Source organism: Vanrija pseudolonga, chromosome 4 (assembly GCF_020906515.1).
Source record: "Vanrija pseudolonga chromosome 4, complete sequence".
In the NCBI taxonomy this organism is placed as follows: domain Eukaryota; kingdom Fungi; phylum Basidiomycota; class Tremellomycetes; order Trichosporonales; family Trichosporonaceae; genus Vanrija; species Vanrija pseudolonga.
Genome location: NC_085852.1, coordinates 2,453,640 through 2,480,810, shown reverse-complemented (window position 1 = coordinate 2,480,810; position 27,171 = coordinate 2,453,640). Strand labels below are relative to the sequence as shown.

Genomic DNA, 27,171 nt, shown 5'->3' with positions numbered 1-27,171 from the left:
CGACCTGAGCATCAACCATCCTGACGAACCCGACATTCTCGTTAACTCTCCCCATTGGATACCGTCGGGACTGAAGATATTATCTACCTTGGCGTCCGGTAACACCACCTTGACGAAATTGGAGCTGCGGGATAGGGCCACTATGGGCATCGACTACGAGGTAATCAATCTCCCTCGACCGCATAGGAGGACGCTCAGGAGGATCCTGCGTCGAAACAGCAGGTTGACGACACGCGCCGTCAATGCCGCTATGCACTGCCTACCGGTGGCTCGCATTTTTCTTCGCGCACGAGCCCCTCCATCGTCGTCCCTTACCTCCGTGGCCCTCCAACTTCCCTTCGAAGCCGTCTCGGAAATCGTCTCGTTTGCGACGCAAGATCCTCCAGCTCTGTCCAGGACACATATCGCACACCTCTGTCGCCACGCCGCCCACCCTCACCTGCTGAAGCGACTGTGCCGAGGATTTAGAGACTACCTCGGCTACGATGTGGACGTCGACGATCACCGTTGGGCTGGATGTATGCGAGGCTGGCTGGCTGCTGGAGGAATTGGGTGGGATGGGCCAGTGCCGGCTGACGAAGGATAGCCTGATGTGCAAGACGCGTTCACTGTGGAATGTAGTCTCAGCATGTTCATACAGTCAAGCAGAAGCAGATCATGAAGTTGACTGAGGAGACATCTGGGATCCACAGTGCGAACTACCTGGGTTGCGCAGCCACTATTGGCGAAGTGGGCTTGCGGCCCCACATTGGTGCTGGCACGGATGGCATGGGGTGCCAACCGTTGCGCTCAAGCTCCTCCGTCAAATCGATGCGCTGTTCGACCAGAGATAGTCTGGCTGATAGGCATGCTGACCACCATTGCAGAGCGATCACAATGTCACAAGCTGGAGGATGACTGACCGCAGCGCGCAGCGGATAGGGGTGACGAGAGCACGTGACACGAGCTGGTTGGTGCAACATCATCTCGGTCAACAACCCTCACTCTCACCACACCTTATATCCCACACACGTGCGGCTGCAGCCTGAGCAACATCTATTACTATTCAGTATCATGGTGAGTGAGCGTGCTCCCCACAGGACACCATGCTGCGGCAAGCACCGGCTAACATCCCACGCGGTGACAGCATGACGGCCCCCAAGACGCGGTGATATGATGGTGGTGGCCGCCCGCCAAGAACGCAATGTGCCCAACTCTGAGATGTACGGGCATGACGGATTGCGGGTCAAGGCTGTCATGTGCGTGCATGTAGCTGCTGACACTGTCGGTTCCTGCCCAGATAGGCACCCAAGAGTGGGCCGCCGTGATTACGCGATGGCAACATGGTGTGCGAGACGGCAGCAGCCTGGAACCAGACAAACACACGTGAGCATCGGCCAGCATTACACAGCTCTCACCAACTCCGGTCTCCAGTCGTGGTCCAAGTTCCGAGCGCATGAGCAGAGAGCGCCCGTCTTGGGGTGAGTGCCTGGGGTGCGTCGGCAGCTAATCGGCCAGGCTATCTGCGACTCCATCAACTGCATCGGAGGGCAGAGACAATCTGCCCGTCAGTCACCCTGACCCTGACATCCATGCACTGCCTGCGGCCGTTGTGCGTCTCGGCCATTTTGAGATAGCGCTGTTGACGAGTGGGCCATTGACCTGAATAGCGGTGACGGGCACTTGATGGCCGCGGTGCCCCTGGCTTGGCATTTTAGCATTCCACTTTTTCGTGCGTAATCTCTGAAGCCACTCTGTTAGCCTTGCTGACTTGCAGTTTCGAATGCGCGGAGACGGCCAGGGGCAGCTCACGGCGGCGGGCCGGCATGCACAGCACTCAGTGAGGAGCAGGCAGTGGACACGATCCGCAGGCGCACCATCCGCAGGCCAACAGCACCCAACACGGCCAAAACAGTCGGGGGCAAACGCTGTTTGGGTCAATTGACCGTTACTCGCTCCGAGCCTAGACTGGAATCGTGAGACAGAGCACCAGCTCCGTCGTGCTGCTTCCTGGTGGGACGGGCGGGCGAGAAAGTGGGTCGAGTCAGACACGCTGAAGTACTTGAACAGGGTGGTGCAGGATGCAGCGTCCCCCGATCGGTCGACTGTACTTTTCTACGACGCGAACCACCAGGCCTCGCACGACATCTCGGTACTCGACCTCACACTCGGCCTCGACACGACGCGTCAAGATCAAGCACACTGGCCACAATGGGTCTCACCGGCCGTGCCGCGCAGGTCACTCTCTTTGCGACCACAATCTTCTTTAGCATCATCGTCTTGGGGCTGGACGGCTACCTCACAGGCGAGATCTACAGCTACATCAACTCCATTGGCTCCTACGGCGGTTCCTCGAGCAGTGGCTCAGGCGGCAGTGGTAGGTCGTGGTCCGACAGTAGGCGCAGCCGGATAGCGCTGATAGGCCTCAGGCTCGACGTACTTGACGTCCTCGTATCGAACTGCCTACACGACGTACAGCACCTCTGACTACTCGATTTCGTACCTTCTCCATCCCGACGAGCACGTACCGCGGCATCTCCAGCACATACACGTTCTATTCAATCTCGATGTTGAGAGTTTGGTCCACTTTTCTCACTAGCAGCCGCACGTACGGGTACACGACCTACTACACAACTCGGTACAAGCGAGACGGCGAGGAAGCAGACGCGCCTGGCCCCGTGCAGACCGATGCCCCTACTCCCGCAATCACCGCCGCTCCGAGTGGCCCTACCGCACCACCGACTGGCCCCCCTGCCGTCCAGCTCATTGCTCAGGATCGCGCGGTGGAGCCCGTTGAGGAGCGGCTGCACCACGACTTCCTGGTACCAGACCTCGTGAAGCGAAAGAAGGGCGGTGGCAGCTCAAGCGGCGACAGTGGGAGCAGTGGTAGCAGCAGCGGCGGCAGCAGCAGCAGCAGCAGTGGCAGTGGAAGCAGCAGCCATGACTCTGGCTCGAGCGGGTCGAGCTACAACTACGGCGCCTGGAAGTCCAAGGCCAGGGGCAAGGCGGCGCCTTACATTGTCGTTCTGGTGTGGGCTATTCTTGTGGCTCTCTACGCCATCTTCCAGTACGTCGTCATTTCCTCCCTCCCGAGAAGAGATCTGACCCACTAGTCTGATTGTCTCGGCTCTTAAGCCGACGATGCCCCTCGTCTCGGTTATGGCGGACCTCGGCTTCTTGGTCTTCCTCCTTATCTTCGGCCTCGGCGCTGTTGCAGCTCTTTCGGCTCTTGGGCCATTCCTGTCCCCGTGAGTGGAGCGGCGCATTAGTGTGCACCAGTTGTTGACCTGTGACAGAGTCGCCCAAGCAAACGTCGCCATGTCCTGGATCCTGTGGCTCATCGTGAGTTGCCATAGCAGTTCATGATGTCCAGCAACTGACGCCCTCCCAGCTCCTCGGCATGGCCCTCTTCGAGTTCTTCTACGTCCGCAGGTTCTGGCCCGGCAAGGAGAACCTCAAGAAGAGCCTCCGCACCCTCGAGGAGGAGACGCGTGCCGGCGCCCAGAAGCCCGTCATGTCTCAGGTCTACCCGGACCCCAATGTCGCTGCCGGCGCTCCGCTTCTCGCCGGAGCTGGAGCTGGCGCGGTCGGCGCAGCTACCGGCGTTGGTGCTGCTGCTGCAGCCGCACCCCACCCTGGCATCGGTCCTCCCACTGGCGCGACATCTCCAGCCCTCACCACGCACCCGGGTCACACCTCGATGGTGATGTACACGATCCCGCTCGGCGCGCCGCTCCCGCCCGGTGCTATCCCGGCCCCGACGCCGCCCGACGCGGGCGTGCAGTACGTCTACGCCTTCCCGCCTGGCACGCAGATGCCGAGCCCCGGCGGCGGCCTGCACCCGCCCGTTGCCCAGTCGATCCGCTCCAGCATCGCCGGCGAGACGTGGACCGACTCGACGCCGCGCACTGTCGACCCGCTCCTCTCCGCTCCTGCCGAGGGCGTGTCAGCACCCCCGGCGCCGGACTACTTCCCGCCCGCGATCCCCGAAGCCGTCTCGCCGCCCGGATCGCCCCTTCCAGCGGCCGTGACCGCCCCCATCTCGCCGCCCCAGGAGCCCACGTCGCCGGAGCACAACCCGTACACGGCCTCGCCGGTCGTCAACCCCCAGTCGCCGTACGTCGTCCCGGCGGGCAACGACCCCATCCGCCTACCCAACGTTGTCGAGCAGGACGCCGGCCCAATGTCGCCCCCCGAGACGGCACCCGTGCCGTACCGCGCCCTCCCGGCCGTGCCCGGCGCCGCCGGCGTCAGCGCCAGCGTCAACCCCAACGGCTACCCGAACGAGAAGGCGTAGGCGCGGCTCGTAGCTAGACATCCATCTTATATTCACTGCCGCGCAGTCAGGACAATGCACAGTATTGTGGTACTCACTCAGCTGCCTCCGTCCCCTCCCCCTCCGCCGCCGCCGCCATCGCCCCCGCCGCCTCCTCCGTCACCACCACCACCCCCATCACCCCCGCCACTATAGTCGCCAAAGCCAGATCCTCCAGAATCATAAGGGTACGCGCTGGCGTCAGCCCAACCCAAGCAAGCAAGCAACTCACCTTCCGCCGTGCCGCGCAACCCGCTCGCGATGCAGCCGCGCACCATAGAGCGCCAGCGCTACCCGTGCCCGCTCCTTCTCCTTCGCTTCCTGCGCGGCCGCGCTCCTTGCCCGCTCGCAGATGACACACCCGACCAGCACCTTGCTCTTGGGCCGGCCGAGCCCTTTCACGTGGTACATGTGCCGCAGGTCGATCGCGGCGAGGAAGGGGTTGTTGTTGTGCTTTTGTAGGGCGGCGCGCGCGTCCACGCCTTTAAAGCCCTCGTTTAGGAGCTTGGTGAGCGCTGCGTCTGGCGGTGCGGGGGCTGGAGGGTCGGGGGTCGACTTGCGCCGCCTCCACCACGACGCTGCTGGTGCTGGGTCGGTCGTGGACATTGTGTGGGCTGAGTAGAGCGATGTGTCTGACGAGTCGAGGATGTTGAGGTGGTTAGGCCAGGGCGGCGGTGTTTGCCAAGACTTTGGCCCCGGTCCTTCCCCCACTTTCCCCCACTCACGACGTCACCGTGACTCGTTTTAACACGCCGCACTTGGCATCTCGTCGTTGTCTCGCTGTCTGTTGCACCAGGCAAGCATACCACGCTTGCCACACATGCAGCATCTATGACACAGTTCATAACCATAATCGTATCAATCTTTCATTCGCCCACTCTCTGTTTCAGTCTCGAATCCACGCAAGGAAGTGAGCACAATCACCCTGGCCAGCGACGAGGCCCGCGGGGCGCCCACGCTCACACACCCTAGTAGTACCCGCCAACAGTCACACCATGGCCCACAACCTTGTGGCTGTCGTACCTCACCGCCTGGTAGTCGTACGTCTCGACGTCGAGGTAGTTGAACTGGGAGCGGACCGAAGTGACCTCAGGCTGGGGCTGAGCGCGGCCACCGTGCGAGTGGCCGTGAGAGTGGCCGTGGTGGTGACCGTGGTGTTGGCCGTGGAAGTGGTCGTGGTGGTGAGCGAGAGGGCTGTGCTGGTGGTGGTGCTGAACACGGCTCTGTCCATTGAATGCTTGAGCATAAGCCTGACCGCGCACACCATACGTCTCCTGGCTGGCGTAGTCCGCCGCGTACGCGTTGTGCGCGTGAGCATGGCGGTAGGTGTCGTTGGTGTAGGGCTGGTAGTCATACACGTCGTAGGTTGTCGACAGGTGAGCAAAGCCACCGCTGGAGTAGGTGTTGGCGCGGGCCTGAGCTGCAGTGAAGAGGTCAAGGTCGCTGTTGCCAACCACAGGGGAGCCATAGTCGGGGTACTGGGTGCCGCGGTAGGGCGTGTTGGCATGGTAGTGCGAGGTGTGCAGAGCCTGCTGGACAGCGCGGTACTGGTGCTCGTAGTTGGCGGAGTGGTCGTAGCAATCGTCGTCAAAGCTCTCCGCGACGCAGTCCCCGACATACTGGATGCCGACCGCACGGGAGTGGAGACGTGCCTCGTGCGCACGGCGGGCAGCCTCCTCGAAGCGCTGCTGCTCAATGCTGACGATGCGCTCCTGGCGAGCGCGAGTCTCCTGGAGCCAGTGGTCCTGCGTAACGTTGTACTCGTCGTAGATGTCCTGGCGGTTGTAAGACTCGCATCCAGTGTCGATGACAACGCGCGGAGGCGAGGGGTGAACGTGGTGGGGTAGAGGGCTGCGCGGCCTTGTACGGTGCCCGTGCTCCTCAAGACGAGTGTCCACAACCACGCGGGTGTCGATACGGTCGTCGCGCTTCGACTCATGAACTTCCTCGCGAACTTCCTTGGCAGTCGTGACCTTCTCGTCCACGTGGATCTTGCGACCGGTCGTGACCTTCTCGTCAAGGTGAACCTTGCGCTCGCCCTTTTCAAAGGACTCGTCGACGATCTCCTCGATGGTGGCCGTCTTCTTGCCGACATCAATCTTGGAGCTACTGCCGCCAACCTGCTTGACATCGTTGGTCGTGGTCGTAGTGGTAGTAATTGTTGTGACCTCCGTGATTTCCTCGGACGTGTTGTGGTTTGAGGTGTTGGTGTTCGAAGTGCTTCTACTGCCCGAAGTCGCGTTACCAATGATCTTGGATCCCGTCGTCTTAACGAAGTCGGAAGCCGTGGAGACACCAGTGGCGATGGCACTACCGCCCAGTCCCACCGCGGTGCCAACCAGGCCAGCACCAACACCACCGGTAACAGCACCGGTAGCGGCCGTGGCGATGCCAGTGGCAACATTGGTGAATCCCGACGAGGTGACATTGCTGATCTGGTTGGTGATGTTGCTGATGCCACCCGATGCAACCTTTGTGATCTTCTCGCCGGTCAGGCCAAACCCATGACCGTTGAGGACTTTGCCCGCTGTCGCGATAGTCTCGCCACTGACACCGAACCCGGCACCGTTCAGGACCTTGTTGAATGACTCGCTTGTCACTCTGGTGCTGCTCTCGTCATGAGTTGCGACTTGCACCTCGGCATGACCAGAGCCAATGGTCTGGCCGGTGATGCGGCCGCCGACCTTGCCACCAAAGCGACCCTCGGACACTTCGTCGAAGGTGGTGGAAACGGCAGTTCCCTCAGTGAGGCCGCCGATGCGTCCGCCCTTGGCACCAGAGAAGGTGTCCTGGTGGGCGTGGCCCGAAGTCGTGCCGGTAACCTGGCCGTTGTGAGTCTCGGCGTGAGTGGAAGTGAAGGTCGTTGTCGTCTTCTCGTCGTGCGTCTCAAACTGGTAGTCCTCGCGACGGTCCTCACGGCGGCCCTCAAAGTCGAAACGGCCGTGCTTGCGACCGTGACTGTTGCGGCGCCTGCGACCGTGACCCTCGCCAGACCAGTTCTTGCCCTCGTCGACCGTGTAGTCCGTGATGCGGGTGGTGTCAAAGGTTGTCTTGTTGACCTTGGTCTCGTTGCACTCGTTGACCTTGGTCTCGTTGCATTCGTTGAACTTGTTCTCGTTGAGGTGGTTACCGACGTACCCGCTGTCAGCGATGTTGGTCTTGTTGCCGACGTAGGCACCACCGGCGATGTTGGCGCCGGGCTGGACAATCTGCTGACCGGTTTGGATGAGCTGGCTGCCACCCTGGTTGATGGTCAGGTAGTCCTGCTGGGTGAGACCCGCTCCGGCGCCGATGCCAAGGTTGCCGCCGACGTTGCCACCGATGCCCACAGTGTGATCCCCAGCCCAAGCGCCAGCCTTGCCGCCGAGACGGCCGCCGGCCTGGGCTCCGCCATGGATGCCGTTGTTGAAGTTGACGCCAGCGCCGAGGCCCGTCTGGCCGGCGAACTGGCCACCAGCACCAATGTTGTGGCCGTCAATGTTGGCGCCGACGCTGGCACCACCACCGGCGCCAACCTGGGTGTTGAAGCCGATACCGTTGTTGAAGTTGACACCAACTTGGCCGCCCGTCTGTCCGCCGATGCGGCCGCCGGCGCCGATCTGGTGGCCGTCAAAGTTGACGCCCGCGCCAGCACCGCCCTGGGCGCCAACGCCACCGCCGAACCCAAGGCCCTGAGGGCCGCCCCAGCCCACGCCGGCATTGGCACCCGCTTGGCCGCCAGCCTGGCCACCGACTCCGAACTGGTGGTTGCTAGTGTAGACACCAGCCCCAGCGCCGCCCTGGGCACCGACCCGACCGTCGACATCGAGACCGTACTTGTCGCCGTGAACACCGACATTGGCACCCGTCTTGCCGCCAGCGCCGCCGCCAAAGCCCAGCTTGTGCTTTCCGGCTTGGACCTCGACGTTGGCACTAACGTCACCGCTGATGCCGATACCTAAGTCGAGCCCATGCTTCTTCTTCTTGGGGCTCTCGGGTCCATAAGGGTAGAAGGCACCATCTGGGCCAGTGTAGTATTGCTCGGGTCCTGGGTTGTGGAGGCGGTGGTCCTTCTCTTTCTTCTTTTTCCTGTCCTGGGATGGGGTCAGTTTGTGATCGAAAGCTCGTGGCTCGACAGAAGCTCATACCTCGAGAACCTCAGCCACGGTAAGGGCGGCGACAGCGGCACCACCGCCAGCGAGAAGGCTACCGAGGAGGCCAAGTCCTCCCGCATTCTCTGGCTGCTGTGGAGCGACGACGACAGGGGCGACCGGAACCGCGGGATACGCGGTGGTTGTCTCCGTGGTAGTGGTTTGGGTGGTCTCGATGTCGGTCGTAGCCGCCGCCGTGGCAGTGGCTGTTGCGGCAGCCGTCGAGGTTCCGGCCGCCGCCTGGGCTGTGGCGCTGCTCCCGCCGATGACATTGTTGATGATGCTGCTGAAGCCGCGCTCGCCAGTCTGAGCGGCGCCGTTGAGAATGTTGCTGACGCCGTGCTGGCCAATCTGAGCGGCCTGCTCTAAAGCAACAGCGGCCGCCCCGGTGGCCGACGACGCGGCGAGCACGCCGGCCTCCTGGGTAACCTGGACCTCAGCGACCGAGGTCGCCTCCTCCTCCTCGACAGCCTCAACAGTGGTGCGCGTCGCAGTGTTGTTCGAAGCCGACGACGTGATAGCCTCGGTCGCAGAGGCAACCGCCGTGTCGACTTCGGTCGTAGACACTGCAGCGGCGGCAGCATCGTTGGCTACTGCCTCGTCAGTTGATGCTGCGTCGAACTCTGGCCACTCGACGTCAACCAACGAACCGGTTGGGGTGTTGTCGCCCGCCGAGGGGAGGACCGTCACTGGGAGCGGGGGCGAGGCCGCGACGATGGGCGCCGACGCCGGGGCGTCGGGACGCTCCCACTGGGGCTTCTCGGTTGCTGTGTCGACCTGAGGTGTGAGCTTGATGAGTGGATTGGCGGACGCGCGACGCTCGACGGCGGAATGGGGCGGCACTCACGTAGAAGAACTGGTTGTGCTCGGCGTCAAACTGCTTGACCCTGGGTGCGTGGTCAGCGCGTCTCGTCTCACTGAGGGCATCTGGCCGGAACGAGACCCACCAGCCGGCCGGCAGGTTGTCTTGGCTGCCGTTGTCAGGTGGGAGGGGCACGGCGGCGGCGACCGCGGGGAGCACTAGCTCCGAGTTGACAACTTCTGTTGCAATGCTTGCCATGTTGGCGTCGTCGTGTAGGTGGTGGTGTTCGACCGCGACGTCCAGACAGAGGGTCGCGGTGGTGGTGGTGGTTGAATGAGTGGAAGTGGTAGGATGGGGGTAGTGGGGAGGTTGAGCGGCGGATGACGGATAAGTAGGGGGCTGGCGCATGTGCGCGGCGCTGGCGGGTGTGGGTGGGGGGCGTCGGTTGGTTGGCGCGCGCGTTGGCGTGTTGGGTCGGTGGCCAAGGAGAGAAGCCAGGTGCGAGCGGCAAGCGGTCAGCGGCGTGCGGCGGCGTGCGTGTGCTGGGCGCTCGTTGCTGCTAGTCGGGCAGGGAGGTGAGAGGGGGGCGAGCCGAGCGGTGCGCTAGGCTGGCCGGTGCGTGGCGTGATTTGCTCGTCTAGAGGCGTTGCGTTGAGCAGCAGGCAGTGCTACGGCTTGATGGTGGTCTGTGCGAACGAGGTCGATCAAGGTGCGAGATTGAGGACAAGGAGGTGCGAGCGAGCGATGACACGGTACAACGACACGGTGGCGCGGCGCGGCGGAGGGGCGTGGCGGCGGGCGGCTGGCGTGTGGGCGATCGTCGCACTGGCCCTTTGGAGGGACGTGTAAATGCGTCATCATGCGTTTGGGGTCATGTCGAGATGAGCGAGCCGACGTCGACGTCGAGCATGTCCGTGGATATCTAGGTCGCAAGATGCACTGCACTGCACTCGGCATGCCCGGCACTCTGCGGGTCGACCTGGGGCAGCGCGTGACGACCACGCCACCAAGCCTCCGCCACTGTGCGACCCAGCGTCATCGTCAGCCATCGACCGAGCAGACCTCGCGGTCATCCCCCACTACGGCCCGGTCCACATGTCCACAACACGTTCTACACTTCCTCCGCATCCCAAAAGAGCAGACGACACCTCGGCAGACGCAAAAGCAACACCCACACCACGCCGCACCCGCAAAAGATGCTCGCACGCTGAGTCGAACAGCGGTCGGGTCGGATCCAGCGCGAACGCCACAACGACCAGTGATAACCACCTACACTATACGAGCAGGTCATCCAGTGACTTCCCGGGATCGAACCGGGGACCTACGGATTCTTGCATTGCAATCCGCCGCAATCTACCACTGTGCTAAAGCCACTGATAGGATGAGAGGGTTGGCTCGCGGCAAGCCGCGCGCCCTGGAGCCAGGGTGGATCGAACACCCGACCTAGCGATATGATGACTGAGCTTCAGTCGCTCGCTCTCCCAGCTGAGCTATGTCTCCAGTTGTTGGGTGTCGTTTGCAGCGCAGAGAGCGAGTTGAGTTGCTGGGAGGTGGTTGGAGGTGGAGGTGCCTGGATACACACAGATCGGCGCTAAACTGGGCGATCTGAGACATTGTGGTTCTGGCGCGCGGCGGGGCGTTGATTGCACACACTGATTCGCGCATGGATTCGCGGCGTCCTGATGTCTTCCATTCCTCTGTGCGCTGCGGCATCGGCATGAAGCGGGGAAAGCATCGTCATGTGCTTGACAGCTCGGTAACCTCTCATGCATGGCGGCTGGCTGTGTTGGTGAGCCGGTTGAGCTGCGAGCGAAGCTGGGATGCCAGTTGGAGTGTTGGACTGGTCGGAAAACCGAAACCAGGTCCAACGCGCCAACGCCACACCACGCGACATTTCCTGAACGAGGCGCCAGGTTTGACCACCTCCACTCCACGACAACATTGCACTCCGCCGCGCTCTGGCGATCTGGCTGCAACTACTCTACGTAACTATCATGCATGCCTAACCTCTACGGAACTCATACCATGCACTTGGTCTCGGAGTAGCACCTATTCGCCGCGCCAAGACTAGTAGCGCCCGCCGCCATACCCGCCGCTGCCGCCACCATAGCCACCAACATACTGACCACCACCGCCATACGCGATGCCACCGCCACCGCCGCCTCCACCGCCGTTGTTCCCACCGTAGCCGCCGCCGCCGCCGACATTGTTGCCGGCGTAGCCACCTCCAGCGTTGTTGCCGCCGTAGCCCCCGCCGCCGCCGTGGTTGTTGCCGCCGTATGGGCCGGGTGCGGGGCCGCCGCCGAACCCAGGTCCGCCGCCAAAGCCGCCTGGCCCACCGGGTCCACCAGGTCCCCCGCCGAAGCCGCCAGGTCCACCAGGCCCACCGAAGCCGCCGGGGCCAGGACCATACCCGGGACCAGGACCATACCCGGGGCCAGGTGGGCGGCCGTACCCCTGCTGCCCGTGGCCGCCAGGCGGCGGGCTCGGCGTGGAGCAGTGGCTCGAGTGGCCGGCGTTCTTCTTATCGTCCTTCTGCCCGTCAGCGCCGCAAGAACGGTAACACACCTTGCTGAAGAGCGAGTTGAGGAGGAGCACGCCGGCAGCGGCGGCACCCCCTGCCGCGACGGAGCCGAAGGCGCCGAGGCCCGCGCCGCCCTGCTGCGGCTGCGGGGCGAGAGGCTGAGCGGCGCCCGGCCCACCCGGACCACCGGGACCGCCAGGTCCACCGGGGCCTGGCTGCCCCCCAACACCGGGCGGCGGCGGTCCGCTCGGCGCGACAAAGTTGGGCGGCGCGTAACCGGGGGGCTTGGGCCCGCCGGCCGGCCCAGTGGTGGGGAGCGGGCCGCCGGGCGCGCCAGGGCGAAGCGGGCCGCCAGGTCCACCGCTGCCGCCAGAGGGGAACGTCGCGCCGACGGCGGTGCTAGGCGGTGTTGCCGGCTGTTGGCCCCCGCCAGACGGCGCAGGCTTCCACGGGCCCATGGGCGCACCCCACGTCTGCTCGGCGACGGCGGTGCCGATGACGCTGTTCTTGGTCTTCTGGGCCTCGGCGTCGGCGGCGGCCTGCTCGGCGGGGTGGACCCACTGGATTGTCGCGGGGTTGGTGGTCGGGTTGACGTAGTATGGTGCTTGGTGGTTCGGGTCCCACTGGCGGATCCTGCGTGTGAGCTGGGGCGAGGGGTGCGCGGGGGCTTACCAGGGGGCTGGGAGGGGTGGTTCGCCTGGGGCTGCTGGTGCCGACGACATGGTACGGTCTGTTGTTGAGTACAAGTTGGAGAGAGAGAGTGGACACAACAAGCGTGAGTGTTGGTTGACGTGGGCGGGCGTCGATGAGACCACTGTCGCGACCCCTGCACCGCCGCTTGGACCGTGTGGCGGCGTGGTGGAGGCGTGCTGCTGGCGCTTGGCGTAATCGTGTCAGAAGACGAGACGTCGGGGGGAGCAGCAACAATGCATGCTCCGTCGCTGATCGGCTGCAGCGTGGTATGATTCCATCTGCGCGAGTTTCTCGCCTGGCCCAGAATAGCAAGCAGAAGCAATGTCATGTCAGAATAGCATGGCCGAAGCCTTGCCATGTCGGCTTCTCACACACGCCATGTTGGCACACCGGCCTCGCCGCAGCATACCAACGTCGCCATACCACACATGCATACCACTCATTATTCCACTACTACAGCCCGCAATCCTCCTAGTAGCGGTAGCTGCTGCTCGAGTTGTGCGACTCGTACTCGTTGAACGACGACGAGGTGGTCGTGGTCGTGGTGTACGACGAGGAGCCGCCCTGCTGCTGGCTCGAGCCTCCGCCCTGGTACGAGCCACCGCCCTGGTACGAGCTGCCACCTCCAGTCTGGTAGCCGCCGACGCCGCTGTAACCAGTTGCGACAGCGTAGCCGCCCGACTCGTAGCTGCCACCTGCGGTGGTGACCTTGTAACCACCACCGCCGCCACCGCCACCACCACCACCGCCGCCACAGTTGCCGCCCTTGCGGCCACCACCCTTACGACCACCCTTGCCGCGGTCGCTGTCCGAGCCCGAGTCGCTGCCCGAACCCGAGTCCGAGCCCGAGCCCGAACCGCGGCCCTGTCGACGTCCACGTCCGCCGCCCTTGCCGCCGCCCTTCTTGACGCCCATGTATTCGCCACCGGCCACGTTGGTGGTGGTAACGTTGACCTTGACCGAGGTCGAGGTCGATCCACCACCACGGTAGCCACCGCCACCACCACCACCACCGCCGCCGCCGCCGCCCTGGCGGACGCCAATGTACGCGGCACCCGCGCCGGTGGTGCCGACAGCCCAAGCAACACCGACATAGGTGCCGCCCGAGCCACCGACCTCGTAGCCAGTCGCACGGGTCCAGCCGACAATGGTCTGCCTGCCGCCGCCGTAGTAGATGGTACCACGAGCGAGTTCGTAGCTACCGCCCGAAGAGGTGTAGGCGCCGCCAGTTTGAGAGGTGTAGCCGGTGTTGACCTGCGTCGTGGTGGTGGTCGTGGTCTTGCCGCCGTAGCCAGTCTGCTGGTTGCTTCCATAGCCACCACCGCCGCCGCCGCCACCGCCGCCGGTCACGTTGGTGACGTTGGTGATGTTGGTCACGTTGGTGACGTTCTGGGCGCCACCACCGCCGTAGCCGCCGCTGGTGGCGATCGCGGTCGCGGTAGCACCGCCAGCGCCGACGTCGACAATCGCACCCGCACCACCGTAGCCGCCTGGAGTAACGGGGCGAGGAGGCTGCTGCGGGCCGGGATAGCCGCCGCCGTAGCCGGCGCCGGCACCAGCACCAGCGTATCCGCCAACCTGGCCGCCGACGTTCACGCCCACGCCGCCACCGCCGTAGCCGGGCTGGGGAGGACGAGGGCCGTTACCACCGGCGTAACCAGACACGGAGCCACCGGCATTGCCGCCCACCTGGAAGCCAGCGCTGTGGCCACCGAGGTGAGCGTTGGCGCCGAAGTTGCCGCCAACCTGGCCGCCGACGCCGACACCGACGCCACCGCCCTGGCCACCGCCGTAACCGCCAGCGTAGCCACCAGCCTGGCCACCGATCTGGCCGCCCATGCCGGCACCAGCACCCCAGCCCTGGTTCTGGTTGTAGTTGCCGTTGTAAACCTGCTGCTGCTGGCCGTATCCACCACCTGCAGATGTCAGCAAAGCCAACCGGGATAACTCACCACCCTGCGGCGAGTGGGGAGAGTGGGGACGGGGAGGCTTGTCGTCCTTCTTCTGCACGACGTCAGCTGTGACACGGGCCCTCAAGAAGCAAGGGACGTCTGTGCGTCTTCCCCGATCGAACTCACCCCACCGCCGAGGAGCTCGCCAAGAAGAAGCACACCAGCCGCAGCGGCACCACCGGCAGCAACACTGCCGATGACGCCAAGGCCACCGCTGCTCTGGGCCTGAGCGGGCTGCTGGACGACAGCGTACTGGGTGCCAGGAGGGCCAGTGACCTGGACATTGCCGACACCGCCAGCATACTGAGACGAGGCCGATACACCGCCAGCGGAGGCCGAAGCAGAGGCGCTGCTGCTCGAGCTGTTGTTGCTGATCTTGGTGGTGGTAGTCTGGGTCGTGGTGGTCGTGGTCTGGGCTCCACCGCCGGCAGAAGCGGCGGCAGCCGAGCCGCCCTGCTGGTAGTAGCTGGAGGCCTGGCCCGCACCACCGCCGGAGATGGAGAGGTTGGCAGTGGCCTGCTCGAGACTGAGTTGTCAGCGGCGTCACCTGTGGCACAACTTACGACTGGCCCTGGGCGTACTGTTGCTGTTGCTGCTGGTACTGAGCCATGTTGGATGGGGAGATGTGACGAACGAGATGCGGGCCGTTGTCGCCTTATGACGGAGGGCATGCGCGATGTGCGTGGGGGGGAAGATGGGGTGCGAAGGTGCGAGACGAGGTGTAGGTCGATGCGCGCGACCCGAGCTGTCACGGTCGTCATACCGCAGGTCATGGGTACGGCCGAACGACGACTGTGAGGAGCTCCTTGCGCCGATTGCAACGATGCAGTGCAGTGAGCACGCACAGGTACTGCGACACCGATTGGATCTCTCGCAATGACCAAGGATGATGTTGCAAAGGCTCTTGCGCGTGCGAAAGCGGCCAACGGTCCATGTGCGATCGCAGCTGAGGCTCGCCGTTGAGGTGCTCGAGGTGAAGCTGGTCTGTGAGCCAGATGTGCAAGTGGCGTCACATTGCACCATTCGATAGCACCGCACTGGGTACGGTCCTTGACTCTGCACTGACTTCCGCAGATCGCGATCACGGCCGTTGGTTGCGGTTGAGCCGGACCATGACCTGTTGCCGAGGAATGAGGCCGCGAGGTAGACCACCCGGAGATCAGTCAGCTCGGTTAATACCATGTCAGTGCCATGGTGTCAGCCCGACTTACAAGTTACATGGTACAACTCTTCTACACTCTCTATCAGGTCTCCTCGTCTTGCTTCTGATTTCGCTGCCAGGCTTCGGCAGGCTGGTTCAACTCCCACGCCACACAGCCGACCTCTTCCCTCCACTCTTCTACCATGGTGCCCTTTGTCACCCAGCTCTTGGACGATCGTAGCCCAGCACACCGCTCAGCCACCCTCGCTCGCTCAGCCCGCCGTGACAGGCTGCTGGGGTCGAGCGCGTGGGCCAGGACGCGAAGCCACTGTGCCTCGCTGAACGCCTCGGCATCCTGGCTGCAGTGGCGGCCGACGAGAAGCTGGAGCTCGCGAGGAAGCTCAAGAAGCGGGAAGTGAGGCTCGGTTGGTTGACTGTTGACTGCTTCCTCGTCCTCGTCTCGTTTCCTCTTGCCGATCGCTGGAGGTCGCTTGGCGTGGGCAATAAGCCGGAGGGGCATGATGACTCGCTTTGATGCGTTCCTCACCCTCTCCCGCAGTGCATAATTGCGCACCACGGCGGCCGTCATGCGCCTGCTCAGGCCGCGCTCGAGGTCGGCTTGTGACCGGGGACAGTTGCCGTCGATACAGTTGACCACGAGAGCATAGTTGCCTTCCTCGACGGCGCCGATGATGTCCTGCAGGCCAGCGACACGGAGGTCGTTGTTGAAGATGTCGAGGTTCTCGAGGCGCTGACCTCGAGCAGAAGCCAGGTATCCCGCCAGCGCCGGTGCACATGGCACGGGAAAGGCGCACTCGTCAAACGTCAGAATCCGTAGAGGTATTCTGAGGTTGTTGAAGAAGTGGACAGCGCCGGGGGTCGAGAGGAAGTTGTAGCTCAGGTAGAGCTCGGTAAGGTTGGACGCGTTGAGGAGCTCCACGGCGAGCTCGTACGTGGAGTCGAGCAGCTGTGGTGTTAGTGGGTGGGGCCAAGAATTCATACCCACCTTGATCTCGTTGTCCTCGACGTCGAGCACGCGCGTCGTCTTGTCCTCGGCCACGTAGCGCAACACGGTGAGGAGCCCGTCGTCGCCGAGGCCGTTACGACGCAGGCGGATCTCTCGCAGGCCCCAGATGTCGACGTCCGTCTCGGTGCGTTTCAACTCTTCCTCAGTGGGGACGTGGGGGACGGCGCTCGCCCCATCTTCCGGCCACTCGGGGAGGAAGCCTTCCTCCTCGGACGACGGCTTGGCCTGGGTGGTGCACAAACAGAACTGCCTGCGGCCCTGGTTCTGGGCCTTGCGGTACGCTCGCAGGCCGTCGAAGAGCACGCGCGCGCCAGACGGGCCGAGGCAGTTGAAGCTTGTGTTGATCTTGCGCGTGGACGGTGTGACTCGCGACAAGATGGTCGCGGCTGAGAGGCGTCAGTGAGGTCGTGTGCCTGGGCCAAGGAAGGAAGGAGGCGCGGGCAGACGCGGGCGACGCGATGGACGGTGGGGGACGCGGCGCACATACCTCCTTCCTCGCCGCTGAGACGGTGGAGATCGACGTTGAGCGAGTATGGGTCCGGGGCGCGTGGTAGGGGTACTATGGGTCCCCCTGCCACCTGCCTCGTCATAATGGCGTCGGGGCAATGCAAAAAGGTGTCAAGGATGGTTTGGTTTGTTGTTCGAGTCAGTCGCCGCCGCGTCGTTGTAATGCACCCAACACCACCACCACTGATAGTGCCCACGTGAGCCCTTCGATCCGTGCCGTGATTGTCCCCGCGACTGTGTCGGAGATCGGGCGTCTCCGCCCGATGACGCCATTGGTGCCTGGCGAGGAAGGCGACATTTGATGCCGCGCTTATGGGCGATGATTGCAATGCCTATTGTTGTTGTTGTCGTGGTGGCCATCGTACGGTGGGTCATTCTGCATGACGAGGAGGGACAAGGCGGAATGAATACCATACCCTGACTGACTATGAATGTGCCATACAGCCACGACGCTCACCACACCACCGTTAATCAAGGCCATGAGGGGCCAGGCAGCAGGTGAGCCGCACGTTTACCGGGCTTGCGCTGCAGGGGCTTATCCAACCTCTCTGCCATGGCCCTCTCCTTCATCGCAGATCGGAGCTAGGTTACTGCTACGGTTCCCGCAGGCCGCAGCGATCCGTAACAATAAAAGCAAATAAATCGCGAAAATTCAGTGCCACGCTCACCAACGCGACGCCACACACATGTTTACTGGGGGGCTCCACCCGTCACGTGACAGATCTCGCTTGATCAACCGACTCGTCACCTCGACCAACGCTGACAACTCGACACAACACATTTCTCGTGCTTCCAACCTTCTGCGCACCTGCGCTGCACACCAAGAGTTCTCTACCCCGCGTCATCGTGACGATGGCACTAGAAACCTAATCACAAGCGGAAACCAGCTCCGCCCTCCGACGCGCTCGACCGATGGCTCCAAAGCGCCAGCAGCGAACGGCAAACTTCAATCGTTGCGGCGTGCGCGGTGTTGCGGCGGGTGAGTCGGTGCCTGCTCTACGCGCACACACGTTAAACTCACGCCGTAGCCCTCAAGATCCTCGCCGAGCTCGATGCGTCCGCGACAGTCCTCTTCGCGTCGGATAACAGCTTGGGCGACGATGGCGCGCGTATCCTGTTCGAGGGGCTGCGCGAGCGGCGCCTCAAGCGCAAGCGCGACGCCCTTGTCTCAGGCGACGCCGCAGTGCTCGGCCTCGTCGACATACACCTCGCCGGCAACGCGATGACGGACAAGGGCGTGCTCCATGCGCTGCGGTACGCGAGCGAGGACCACGTCCTCGAGAAGCTCGACTTTCGGAGCCAGGACATCAATGTGGGTGCGCCGTCGTCGTGCATATGCTGACAGCTAGCTGTTCACCGGTGTGGATGAAATGGCGGTGTATCTCAACCTATCGGCGATCAACTGCCTCTCCTTCTCTGGCAACACGCTCGACGAGTGCGGCTTCTCGTACCTCCTCCGCACCATCACTGTGCCCCTCTCGACGCTACACTTTGACGAGTGCGACCTGCGCACCTCGACAGCCGAGGCGATCGCGCACTACCTCTCCTCGCCGGCATCGCGGCGACTCGTGTCCTTCCACGCGAGCCACAACAACCTCGGCCTGGACGGCGTGTCCGTCATTCTGTCGTTCATCAACCGTTCCAACTATACCCTGTCCGACCCGCTCTTCTGGTTCAACGCCAAGCCGCCGTTTATCGAGGGCTACGCAGACAACGATTACTGGCAAGAGCAGTACGTCGACGACTTCATCACGTTCGACAAGGAGCTGCAGGACGAGGCGTTCCCGCTCGAGATGCGCCCGCGCGAGCTCCAGCACTTCATGCGCCGCGTCGAGGACCTGCATCGCTTCGAGGACGTGCTCAAGAAGCGCAACGAGCGGTACGCTATCCGCGTGCGGCAGGCGGCGCGGCGTGTCCTCGGCCCGGCGCGCGTCGTGCTCCTCGGGCGGGAAGACGAGGCCGCCGCCAAGAAGTCGACACTGCATCTCCTCAACCTGCCCCGCGAGCTCCAAGTCATGATCCTGCGCTACCTCACCAGCCCGCCGGACTCGCCCGTCCTCTTCCTGTCCAACTCGCAGTGGTCGCGCGTGACGGCATACGCGTCGGATCGGTCAAAGTTACGCACTATGGCTGCAAGATCGCGCGCGACGCTGGAAGAGTGGAAAGCGGAGCGGCTCGAGGCGCAAGATCCTGTCGTTCCGCTGGATACGACGCAGGAGGCGCGGCATGTGTTTGATCGCGAGATGCTCGACTACGAGGCCGACGTCGGGTGTGACTTGTTCGAGGGGTCAGAGTGAGTCTCTGCGCACAGTGTTGTACGTATCCATTATTGTAACGGGTAGCTTAATGCATCTACATACATAGGAATACTGCTGTCATGGACCGTTGAGCTCTGAATGCCCTGCACCCGTCACCTCTGTATCTCCCCTGACCCTGGCCACATTGCCCACGTTGGCCGCGCTCGCCTCGTTGGCCTCGTTCACCTCGTAGGCATTGGTGGCCTCGTAGGCATTGGTGGCCTCGTAGGCATTGGTGGCCTCGTTGGCCTCGGTGGCCTCGGTGGCCCTGCTGACCTCGTTGGCTTCGTTCTCCTTAGCCCTCAGCCCCTTGAAATAATCGTACAGCCTCGGGGTCGATAGGTCGTACAAGAACTGCCCGGCTTCCAGCCACATGTCGATGCACTCCTGCCAGCGCTTTCGGTATGGCGTGTCGTCGGAAGGTGGGCGGGTGCGGATATACTGGGCAAGGCCCTCGCACAGGGTCTTGAGATGTTCTGGGTGGGCGGCCTGCCTGCACAGACGCATGAGGTCGCCATAGGTGAGGGGGGACCTAGTTATAGTCGGCTCGTTATCTTGAGGAACGAACCAAACAATGTGGGCGAGAAGCTCGTTGGGCAGGCGGAGAATGTGGGCCTCGCCATTCGCACGTTTCTTCGGAGGAGCGGGCCTTGCACGGAAGAGGATTCGGGCAACTGGTAGAGCTCGTTTCGCGGCTTGCATGACAAAGATGTCATCAAAGTCATAGCCAATAAGGCCTGACCAATCCCACATGTCCGAGAATGCGAATTTTACGCGTCTCATCTTGAGCACTTGGTTAATGGCTGATTGCTCCGAATCCGAGAAGTTGTATTGATCTTCGATTTCGAAGGTCGATCCATCGGAGTCGTCTTCGTGGTAAAACGGGGCCTCTTCTTTTGGGTTAATGTATAGGTCACGCAAGCCACATGACTCCGGACGTTTGAGGAAAGCAATCAAGGTGTTGACGTCCTCTTTGCGAAACGGGGCATCAATCCTAAGGTCGGCGAGGCACCGCCCGGCACCCTCAGGTGCCGCCATGATGGCGTCAAACAACTTGAGCGTTGGAGAGTTCGTCCTGAGATAAAGGTGGTAGAGGGAGCTTTCCATTGAAGCCTTCAGAATGACCTCAGCGTCCGCATCCTGAGGGTATCTAGTCAGCTCAGGACGAACACAGAACACTCGCTCGTGACTCACACTCAGCCTTCGCCTCAGGAACAGGTCGATTTCAGCTTTCGGATAGGTGCGTGGGACGTTGTACAGCTCCCGCCAAGCTGCAGCCTCGCTCGAGAGCTGGTTTCCGCTGTCTTGTGGACTATCGTCATCCCCCGAAGACCCGTCTTCACTGCCAGACGACTCGTCTGCGCTCGTCGACTCGTCGTCGTCGCTGTCTTCGGGCTCGTCTCCCAACGAATCCACGGCGCGCAAGAGCGGAGCAATACCAGGGGGGTTGAGATCATCGTCGGTCCACGGAGGAAACTTCTGGGGCAACATGGCTTCGAGATAGAAGTCGTAGACTGATTGATGAGCATTGTACAACCGATGGGGCGGTGCGGTTGCTCGAAACACTACTCACCTGGCCGAGGGGTGGTACCGCTCGCGCTCTGGGCCATGCTCGTGCCCATGCTTGCGTCCTTGTTCTCGATCGAGGTGGTGATCTTAGTATTCGACATGTTGAATCACTGAGAGAGGCGACAGAGTTTAGAGTGGAATGGAAAATGTTGCAAAGTGTTGAATAAGGACAGTTGGAGCGTGGTAGGGAATGCAACAACTGACACCTCAACAAACAAATGCGGTGCTGGTGTGTTTGGCTCCGCTCGAGTAATCCAAGTGCATCATGTCATCCGACTGGAAGCGCAGACTACCTAACATACAATGCAGCTTGACCGCTACTATGGCATCGTGCAAGCGACTCGTTTGAAGTCGTGGTGTCATGCATATGTATGTATACAGTAGGAGCTACATAATGACATCTCCGTCGCTGTCGACCATCGAGTTGTCGTCTTCCTCCATGGGCCGCAATGATGCGATCACCTCCCAGTCCCGATCCGTCATGGCCGGGCGCTGGCTCTCATTTCCGTCCTCGCTCTCCACACTACCAGCCTCATCATGCTCTCCCCCGTCCTCCTCTTCACTGTCGCCTCCCGCAAGCTTGCTAGTCTCGCCATCTTGCTCGGCCTCGTTTGACTGTATCAAGCTCTGCAATGGGAGATGAACAAATCGAGAATGCTGCCGGTCTTGAAGATCAACGAGAGGAGGTGGGCCGATCCATGAAAAGGTCGTATCAATCCAAAACTTCATGTATACTCTCTCCACACGTCCTTATCGGGCGATTTGAAGCTGAATTCACGAGAGCAATGCTCGATAAGGCGCTCTGAGCTGGCTGCATGGGAAAACAGTGTGACAAACTGAGCCGTGGTAAGGGCGCACTCGTCTTGAGTCGCGAACTTGATGATGTGTTCCATGATCTCGCGGGGTAGAACTGGTCGGTTGTCTTTCGGACGCCCACGAAGGAGGATTCGTGCAACTGGAAGGGCGAGACACACCGCAGACCGAATGCAGGGCTGGAGGATCATCTCGTTGCGGTACAACCAGCCACGTGTATTGTGGGTGACCAAGGTGTTTGAGAAGCGATTCTCCTCCTCCTCCAGTTCTTCCTCTGTGATCTCAGGTCCTTGAAGCTCCAATTTGTTGAGAGTGCAGTTGTGCAGTTCAAGTGCCGATGCAATTTCGACGCGGTCCTCTTCCGACAGGTCATACCAGTGGGGGTAATCCAGGTATTGTGGGCTGTTGGGAGGAAAGCGCTTGGGATTGATCATGAGCTCAGATACCTTCGAGGTCGAGCTCTTGATAAAGTCGATGATGACCTTGACATCTTGCCTGGCGATCGGTGCCCTAATATCTAGGTAGTCCACAGTAGGACTGAGGCCTCCTGGGCGCAGGAGCATCTTGACGAGGTCGAGGGAGGGCGAGGTGCTGTAAACCATGAGTGAGTGGATTGTGGTCTTGGAGGAAGCCATGATCATTTTGCGCGCCTCTGTGTCCTTGAATAATGGTCAGCCAAGTGGCATCCGCTCTTCCGGATATAAATACTCACTGACAATGGCATATCGAGGATGAAGCTCGCCTCATCATCATCCCAGTCAACGTTGTAGTGGCCGCTGGCGTGGAACTGGTCTTCTGGGATGTTGGAGTTTCGGAGGGTGCCGTCAATCTTGAGCAGCTGCACTGCGCGTTGAAGCGGAGCAAGCCCTGCAGATGGAGCGGTAGTGGGACCGGTCCATGACGGAAGCCACATCCCGTAATCCCCTTCCTCATCGGCGCGCAAGGACAAAGGGTACGCTACAGCGTCAGTATCAGCCCTCGTTACCACGGGACTCACAAGGCTCTGGTTGGGTTGATGTACGTGTGGAGCGAGACATTCCGTTTGGAGGCGATGCCGGTGCAGGTGTTGGTGTCTGGGCATCAACAAGACAGAATATGGTTTAGGGAACTGGGAACTGTGTGTTTGTAGAAGAACAACCATCCAAACTGATCGTCCGCACCCGCGCCGTGTGTGGCGGCGGGTGGCAACGACGCCATTTTGGTTCCGTGCAGGGCCACACGAGACGCGACGCGACAGACAACCACCACACGCGACGCGCCGCACCAAGTATTGGAGTTCCAAGGTCTCCAAGCATGATATTGGGACCCACCAACATCTCTGCGTACGTCTCCTGCAACATGTGCATATTTCAAGGATAGTCGTACACCCCGTGGTTCACAGTGCAGAAAGATGCAAGGTGAGAGGGGCCAAAGGCATCGACCACCGAGTCTGCCCGGCGCTACATGGCTCGGCATGCGCAATGCTACAACCTCAGAGCCTCTGCATGCCTATCTGACTCTCTCTGGCTGAGCCGTGGAAGTGCAGGTTGAGAGGAGAGTGATATGAGACGCATTTATGACACGTGGGAAACGACACCGCGTGACCGCGTGTGGGCCGGACGGCTCTTAAGCCCAATTCGATCATCTGTACGAGGACGTCTCGTTGAGGTGTTAAGGGTCATCACCGGCCTGGATCTTGCTTGAAAACCAAGATCCAGCGTTCGATTCCGAGAGGAGTCGGGCGCAAGGTCGGTGCAAATATTACAAAGCTTAACACCTCAGCGAATGGTCCTCACCCACTCATCTTATTGCCTTTTTGCACAACACACCACCACCATCACCGCCGGCTCGCAACCATCCAAGGATGCATTGTGCATGCACCCAATATGATAATTCATACATCCGAGTCACTCCATCCTCGCTTGCAAGCTGCTAGAGGAGATGCTCCTATTGCTGTGGCCGCTCCGTATGTCCTTCTTGACCCTAAACAGGTGGTCTTGAGTCAATCCATCTCCATCTCATGCTGGGATGGGACATCCGCTCAGTGCAATCGTGCAGCAGAGCGACCCACCTACCAACCATTCTTCCTGATGGCTCTTAGATCATAGGATTATACGTAACATTGTTGCTAGAATACAATGCATATCACGATACCTGGTTGGCGCAACATGTTTACAAGCCGTTGAGTGACAGCTCTTCCTGGTCCTCCTCTGTGGCCTCGACCGGCTCCTGGCTCGCGAGATCGTAGAACGAGCGCGGCGGCTGGGTACGGGTCCAGCGACGATCGCCTTGTTGGTACGAGATGCCGGGTGGGAACCTCTGGGGAATCGCCAGCCCACCAGCTGCAACGCTGGAGAACGTCAGTCAACCAAAGCTCAACGATATACTCACCGCTCGCCCTCGGTACACTGCCACTGCACGCGAATGGGATTCGGACCGTGTAGCGTGGTCCCATCCATGAGCTCGACGACATTTTTGGCGTGCTGGATGCTAATGGGATGAGCCTTGGAGTGTGTCACCGCGTACTGGAATTGGACGTAGGCGAGCGTCCGGTACCATTTGACGATGTTGAGGATCGGGACACGGATACGGCTGTGCAGGAGCTGCTTGAAGTGGGTGAAGCCCTTGATCGACCTGCTCAGCTGGGAGAAGCAGATCCACACGGTAGTGGACGCGTCTGTTGCGCCGGCGGTGGGAGCGGTGACGCTCACGGCGTCGACGGGCGAGTCGTTCGAGTCGAGGTCCATGGGGGCGTTGGACGACTGCTCGACATGTGAGCCCTCGTTCTGGTGGACAGACGACTGGTGGGTGCGGATGGCCGGCATGATTGATGTGTGGTTGGGTGCAGACGAACAAGAGAATAAGTTGTGTTGGAAGCAATGTGCACAAAACGCCGGCAGGATGGGCGGCGGGACACACACACACCAATCTCTGCGGCTCGGCGGCGGTGGCAAATCGTCAGCGAGCCGACAAGAAAAGAAGTAGCGCGCGCTGCGGAAACTGTAGCATCCATTGTACGTCATTGCCCAGGCGACAGCCTATCTGCAATTCCTGCAGCGCTCACTAATCATAGGTAGCAAGATAACATCGAAGAGAATACTTAAACTGCCTTGTCTCCCTCGAGCGACTCCTTGGACTCAGTAGGCGACGGGCGAGCGACCTGTGAAGGCGACTCATCCCCAGCTTTGGCCGCAGCTTTGCGTCTGTCCCACTCTAAAAGCACGAGCACAAGCGTCGTCCAGAACACTGGACATTAGCGCCTTACCGCAGGACAAAACTCACTGAGTAGGCATGTGTAGATGACAACCGCCGTCCATCCTTTTCGCGCGGCAGGCATATCCGTCGTCTTCCAGTAGAACAACGGTCCAACAGCTTGAACCACGAAGGCGAGGTCATTACAAAGGGCGACGAGAATCGATCGCTTCTCCGAGTCTCCCGAGGCAATTTCACCGACCCAAGTGACGATCAGGCCACCTGCACCCATCCCGAGGTAGTTCAACCAGTACAGGGCGAAGTGGGCATCGATGTTGCCATACAACGGGATGACCTTTAGTGGGATCGCAATACACAGCTACGCAGGTCAGTGCTCAAGACTCAGTTGACTGTGTGTGACACACTCACACTGAGCAGGCAGCCTGCGTAGATGAAAGGCCAGCGACGTCCCCGGAACGGTCCATCAGACAACCAAGCGAAGATGAATCCAATTACCACGAAGATCGCTGATTGAGGAAGAGGCACTGACAGGTCAGATTTCCCCCAGAGCACACTGTACTCACACTGGTTGATCTGCGAGACAGAGTAGTGGCGACCGGGCACAGGCGCGGGTTTGGCATTGAAGCTCTTGAGATAGAAACCCATCACCGGCTGAGGGTATGAGTTGTTCCAGAAGACGTAGAGTAAGGCTGATTGATCGTAAGTGTCCTAATCGCCACGGAACACTCACGCAGGACATAAATGTGCCAAGTGGACAGCAGGTTGACAATCTTCTTCTTTGTCCAAGGAGTCCTTCCAGCTCGGCCAATGTCCTTGAGTCGATTCTGGGCCAGGGTATACTCCTGTAGAGCGTCAGGAAGGCTCACTCGTAACTGTCCACGTACTTCGTCAGAAAGCCACCACGACTTCTTGTCTTGAAGGGGAAGCCCAGGGAGAAACACAAAGCCAAATATGGCGATCGGGATCGTGATAATGGCATCGATGATGAACATCCAACGCCAACCCTCAAGGCCATGGACGCCGTCGAGGTTTCGACTGGCGGCTGCCTGTAGGATACCGCTGAACATCCCACCCAGGGATCCGGAGAGCCAGAAAATTGCCACTCGCTTTCCGAGCTCGCGCGGCGTGTACCACCCTCCGAGTAGATACTGGATGCCTGGGTAGAACCCAGACTCGAACAGACCGACAAAGAAGCGCACAGCATAAAGCCCTCGATAGCTGGTGTGTTAGTAGGCGGGTGCAACTCTCTTCAGGCGTACTCGTTGATGCGGTAGGAAGCAAGAGTTGCAATGCCCCATCCAAGCTCAAGCTACTCGGTCAGTCACATCAACTGGCAATTCCTTGGCCACTCACAGTCGGGATAACCCATCGCGGCGACACACGGGTAAGAAGTAGGTTGGATGGCACTTGACCGATCACGTAGCCGACAGTGTACATGGTGTTGGAAGTGATGAGCTCATTGCCAAACAGGTGGATGTCTTCTTTCATGCCACTGAGAAAGGCGTTCGTGACATTGACTGGTAGGTGTTATCCTCGTCCCGAACATGCGAGTGACTCACGCTGGTCGAGATTCCTGTGAGGGTTGATGTTAGGATCCTCGATGCAATTCGGTCGTGGATGGAGGCAACTTACTTCAGGAAGTATCCAAGCTGAAATAGGTGTCAGCTAGAAGAATATGTTGATGGCAGGGATGACCTACAGCGGCAAACGTGAGGAGGAGTCCGTCCACCTTGAACAGGAGGATCCGCTGGTCTTTCGGAAGGTCAAATGTATCCCAAATCCGCCCCTTCCAGGTGGCCGTCACGGTGTTGTGAATTTCGTGTTGCTTTTCGCGTGCCTCAATCTCTCCGAGAGGTCGATCCGAGGGCAGCCCTTCTCGGTTGCCTTCTCGGTTGTCGTACTTGAGAGACGGTACTGCGGCCATGGTGTCCAAGTCCAAAGTTGGTGTCGAGTGGCGCTGTCGAGCAAGCCGTGACCATAATTGTCTTCTTATCAGCGAACCAACACTGCAGTGATCAACCGTTTGTGATTTTGGCTGCCAATCATTATTCTTGCCGTCAACAATCTGTCGTCAGCTCTCGCAATGATGAGGTAGTGTGGCACAATCAGTCTGAACCCTCCAGTCAGCGCTGCCACCTCTGCGGGCTCCCGCTAGAGGGTGATGGCGACTGTCTCTTGATTGCACATCAGCAAGGTGATGTGATCGAGAAGAATATTCTTCCACTGATAC

At 60.9% G+C, this 27,171-nt stretch overlaps 11 protein-coding genes and 2 non-coding genes across 16 annotated transcripts; 2 read left to right on the top strand and 11 right to left on the bottom strand.

Annotated features, from left to right (window-relative positions):
- Nucleotides 1–1,002: 1,002 nt before the first annotated feature.
- On the top strand, nt 1,003–4,276 carry LOC62_04G006232 (uncharacterized protein; the record flags this gene model as incomplete). 3 transcript variants are annotated; one of them, XM_062772797.1, is made up of 11 exons in its annotated part: nt 1,003–1,056; nt 1,127–1,185; nt 1,280–1,365; nt 1,414–1,460; nt 1,498–1,711; nt 1,757–2,356; nt 2,409–2,478; nt 2,522–3,046; nt 3,093–3,227; nt 3,276–3,321; nt 3,371–4,276. In XM_062772797.1, the coding sequence occupies exons 6-11, from the start codon at nt 2,191–2,193 to the stop codon at nt 4,274–4,276; spliced, it is 1,848 nt and encodes a 615-aa protein (XP_062628782.1). In that variant the 5' UTR covers nt 1,003–1,056; nt 1,127–1,185; nt 1,280–1,365; nt 1,414–1,460; nt 1,498–1,711; nt 1,757–2,190. The 3 variants fall into 3 exon arrangements, with proteins under 3 accessions (XP_062628782.1, XP_062628781.1, XP_062628783.1); XM_062772799.1 differs by lacking the exons at nt 1,003–1,056; nt 1,127–1,185; nt 1,498–1,711 and having other exon boundaries at nt 1,280–1,460; nt 1,821–1,955; nt 2,172–2,356; XM_062772798.1 differs by lacking the exons at nt 1,003–1,056; nt 1,127–1,185 and having other exon boundaries at nt 1,280–1,460.
- A 77-nt stretch (nt 4,277–4,353) lies between these two features.
- LOC62_04G006231 (uncharacterized protein) lies at nt 4,354–4,900 on the bottom strand (the record flags this gene model as incomplete). Its single annotated transcript, XM_062772796.1, has 2 exons — nt 4,354–4,489; nt 4,527–4,900. The coding sequence occupies 2 exons, from the start codon at nt 4,898–4,900 to the stop codon at nt 4,354–4,356; spliced, it is 510 nt and encodes a 169-aa protein (XP_062628780.1).
- Nucleotides 4,901–5,262: 362 nt separating this feature from the next.
- On the bottom strand, nt 5,263–9,484 carry LOC62_04G006230 (uncharacterized protein; the record flags this gene model as incomplete). Its single annotated transcript, XM_062772795.1, has 4 exons — nt 5,263–8,367; nt 8,422–9,201; nt 9,272–9,311; nt 9,372–9,484. The coding sequence occupies 4 exons, from the start codon at nt 9,482–9,484 to the stop codon at nt 5,263–5,265; spliced, it is 4,038 nt and encodes a 1,345-aa protein (XP_062628779.1).
- A 1,035-nt stretch (nt 9,485–10,519) lies between these two features.
- On the bottom strand, nt 10,520–10,600 carry LOC62_04G006229. The gene is given in 2 exon segments: nt 10,520–10,555; nt 10,563–10,600. It is a non-coding gene; the product is annotated as a tRNA-Cys (tRNA).
- Nucleotides 10,601–10,641: 41 nt separating this feature from the next.
- Nucleotides 10,642–10,726, bottom strand: LOC62_04G006228. Its single transcript is given in 2 exon segments — nt 10,642–10,677; nt 10,690–10,726. It is a non-coding gene; the product is annotated as a tRNA-Phe (tRNA).
- A 567-nt stretch (nt 10,727–11,293) lies between these two features.
- Nucleotides 11,294–12,472, bottom strand: LOC62_04G006227 (uncharacterized protein; the record flags this gene model as incomplete). Its single annotated transcript, XM_062772794.1, has 2 exons — nt 11,294–12,383; nt 12,423–12,472. The coding sequence occupies 2 exons, from the start codon at nt 12,470–12,472 to the stop codon at nt 11,294–11,296; spliced, it is 1,140 nt and encodes a 379-aa protein (XP_062628778.1).
- Nucleotides 12,473–12,914: 442 nt separating this feature from the next.
- LOC62_04G006226 (uncharacterized protein) lies at nt 12,915–15,080 on the bottom strand (the record flags this gene model as incomplete). Its single annotated transcript, XM_062772793.1, has 4 exons — nt 14,959–15,080; nt 14,522–14,921; nt 14,396–14,447; nt 12,915–14,359 (listed from the first exon to the last, which is right to left on the bottom strand). The coding sequence occupies exons 1-4, from the start codon at nt 15,003–15,005 to the stop codon at nt 12,915–12,917; spliced, it is 1,944 nt and encodes a 647-aa protein (XP_062628777.1). The 5' UTR covers nt 15,006–15,080.
- Nucleotides 15,081–15,453: 373 nt separating this feature from the next.
- LOC62_04G006225 (uncharacterized protein) lies at nt 15,454–17,187 on the bottom strand. The gene is made up of 4 exons (XM_062772792.1): nt 17,051–17,187; nt 16,543–16,949; nt 15,607–16,503; nt 15,454–15,512 (listed from the first exon to the last, which is right to left on the bottom strand). Exons 1-3 carry the CDS (start codon nt 17,151–17,153, stop codon nt 15,640–15,642), a joined length of 1,374 nt encoding a protein of 457 aa, XP_062628776.1. The 5' UTR covers nt 17,154–17,187; the 3' UTR covers nt 15,454–15,512; nt 15,607–15,639.
- A 659-nt stretch (nt 17,188–17,846) lies between these two features.
- LOC62_04G006224 (uncharacterized protein) lies at nt 17,847–19,409 on the top strand. The gene is made up of 3 exons (XM_062772791.1): nt 17,847–18,049; nt 18,099–18,382; nt 18,420–19,409. Exons 1-3 carry the CDS (start codon nt 17,983–17,985, stop codon nt 19,365–19,367), a joined length of 1,299 nt encoding a protein of 432 aa, XP_062628775.1. The 5' UTR covers nt 17,847–17,982; the 3' UTR covers nt 19,368–19,409.
- A 36-nt stretch (nt 19,410–19,445) lies between these two features.
- LOC62_04G006223 (uncharacterized protein) lies at nt 19,446–21,081 on the bottom strand (the record flags this gene model as incomplete). The annotated part of the gene is made up of 3 exons (XM_062772790.1): nt 20,941–21,081; nt 20,562–20,881; nt 19,446–20,507 (listed from the first exon to the last, which is right to left on the bottom strand). The coding sequence occupies exons 1-3, from the start codon at nt 21,035–21,037 to the stop codon at nt 19,446–19,448; spliced, it is 1,479 nt and encodes a 492-aa protein (XP_062628774.1). The 5' UTR covers nt 21,038–21,081.
- A 580-nt stretch (nt 21,082–21,661) lies between these two features.
- LOC62_04G006222 (uncharacterized protein) lies at nt 21,662–22,786 on the bottom strand (the record flags this gene model as incomplete). The annotated part of the gene is made up of 3 exons (XM_062772789.1): nt 21,662–22,408; nt 22,462–22,592; nt 22,747–22,786. 3 exons carry the CDS (start codon nt 22,784–22,786, stop codon nt 21,662–21,664), a joined length of 918 nt encoding a protein of 305 aa, XP_062628773.1.
- Nucleotides 22,787–23,900: 1,114 nt separating this feature from the next.
- On the bottom strand, nt 23,901–24,553 carry LOC62_04G006221 (uncharacterized protein; the record flags this gene model as incomplete). The annotated part of the gene is made up of 2 exons (XM_062772788.1): nt 23,901–24,078; nt 24,120–24,553. The coding sequence occupies 2 exons, from the start codon at nt 24,551–24,553 to the stop codon at nt 23,901–23,903; spliced, it is 612 nt and encodes a 203-aa protein (XP_062628772.1).
- Nucleotides 24,554–24,828: 275 nt separating this feature from the next.
- On the bottom strand, nt 24,829–26,865 carry FEN2_3 (Pantothenate transporter FEN2; the record flags this gene model as incomplete). 2 transcript variants are annotated; one of them, XM_062772786.1, is made up of 11 exons in its annotated part: nt 24,829–24,974; nt 25,011–25,299; nt 25,350–25,465; nt 25,505–25,630; nt 25,672–25,783; nt 25,826–26,159; nt 26,201–26,250; nt 26,295–26,458; nt 26,501–26,514; nt 26,574–26,590; nt 26,641–26,865. In XM_062772786.1, the coding sequence occupies 11 exons, from the start codon at nt 26,863–26,865 to the stop codon at nt 24,829–24,831; spliced, it is 1,593 nt and encodes a 530-aa protein (XP_062628771.1). The 2 variants fall into 2 exon arrangements, with proteins under 2 accessions (XP_062628771.1, XP_062628770.1); XM_062772787.1 differs by having other exon boundaries at nt 25,672–26,159.
- Between the last annotated feature and the right edge of the window lie 306 nt (nt 26,866–27,171).

Coding starts and splice junctions, on each gene's coding strand:
- LOC62_04G006225 (XM_062772792.1), bottom strand. CDS start 17,153: ATGACGAGGCAGGTGGCAGGGGGACCCATAGTACCCCTACCACGCGCC. Junction 16,950..17,050: donor TCTCAGCGGCGAGGAAGGAG/GTATGTGCGCCG, acceptor GACGCCTCTCAG/CCGCGACCATCTTGTCGCGA. Junction 16,504..16,542: donor TCGAGGACAACGAGATCAAG/GTGGGTATGAAT, acceptor CTAACACCACAG/CTGCTCGACTCCACGTACGA.
- LOC62_04G006224 (XM_062772791.1), top strand. CDS start 17,983: ATGGCTCCAAAGCGCCAGCAGCGAACGGCAAACTTCAATCGTTGCGGC. Junction 18,050..18,098: donor CGTGCGCGGTGTTGCGGCGG/GTGAGTCGGTGC, acceptor CTCACGCCGTAG/CCCTCAAGATCCTCGCCGAG. Junction 18,383..18,419: donor TTCGGAGCCAGGACATCAAT/GTGGGTGCGCCG, acceptor GCTGACAGCTAG/CTGTTCACCGGTGTGGATGA.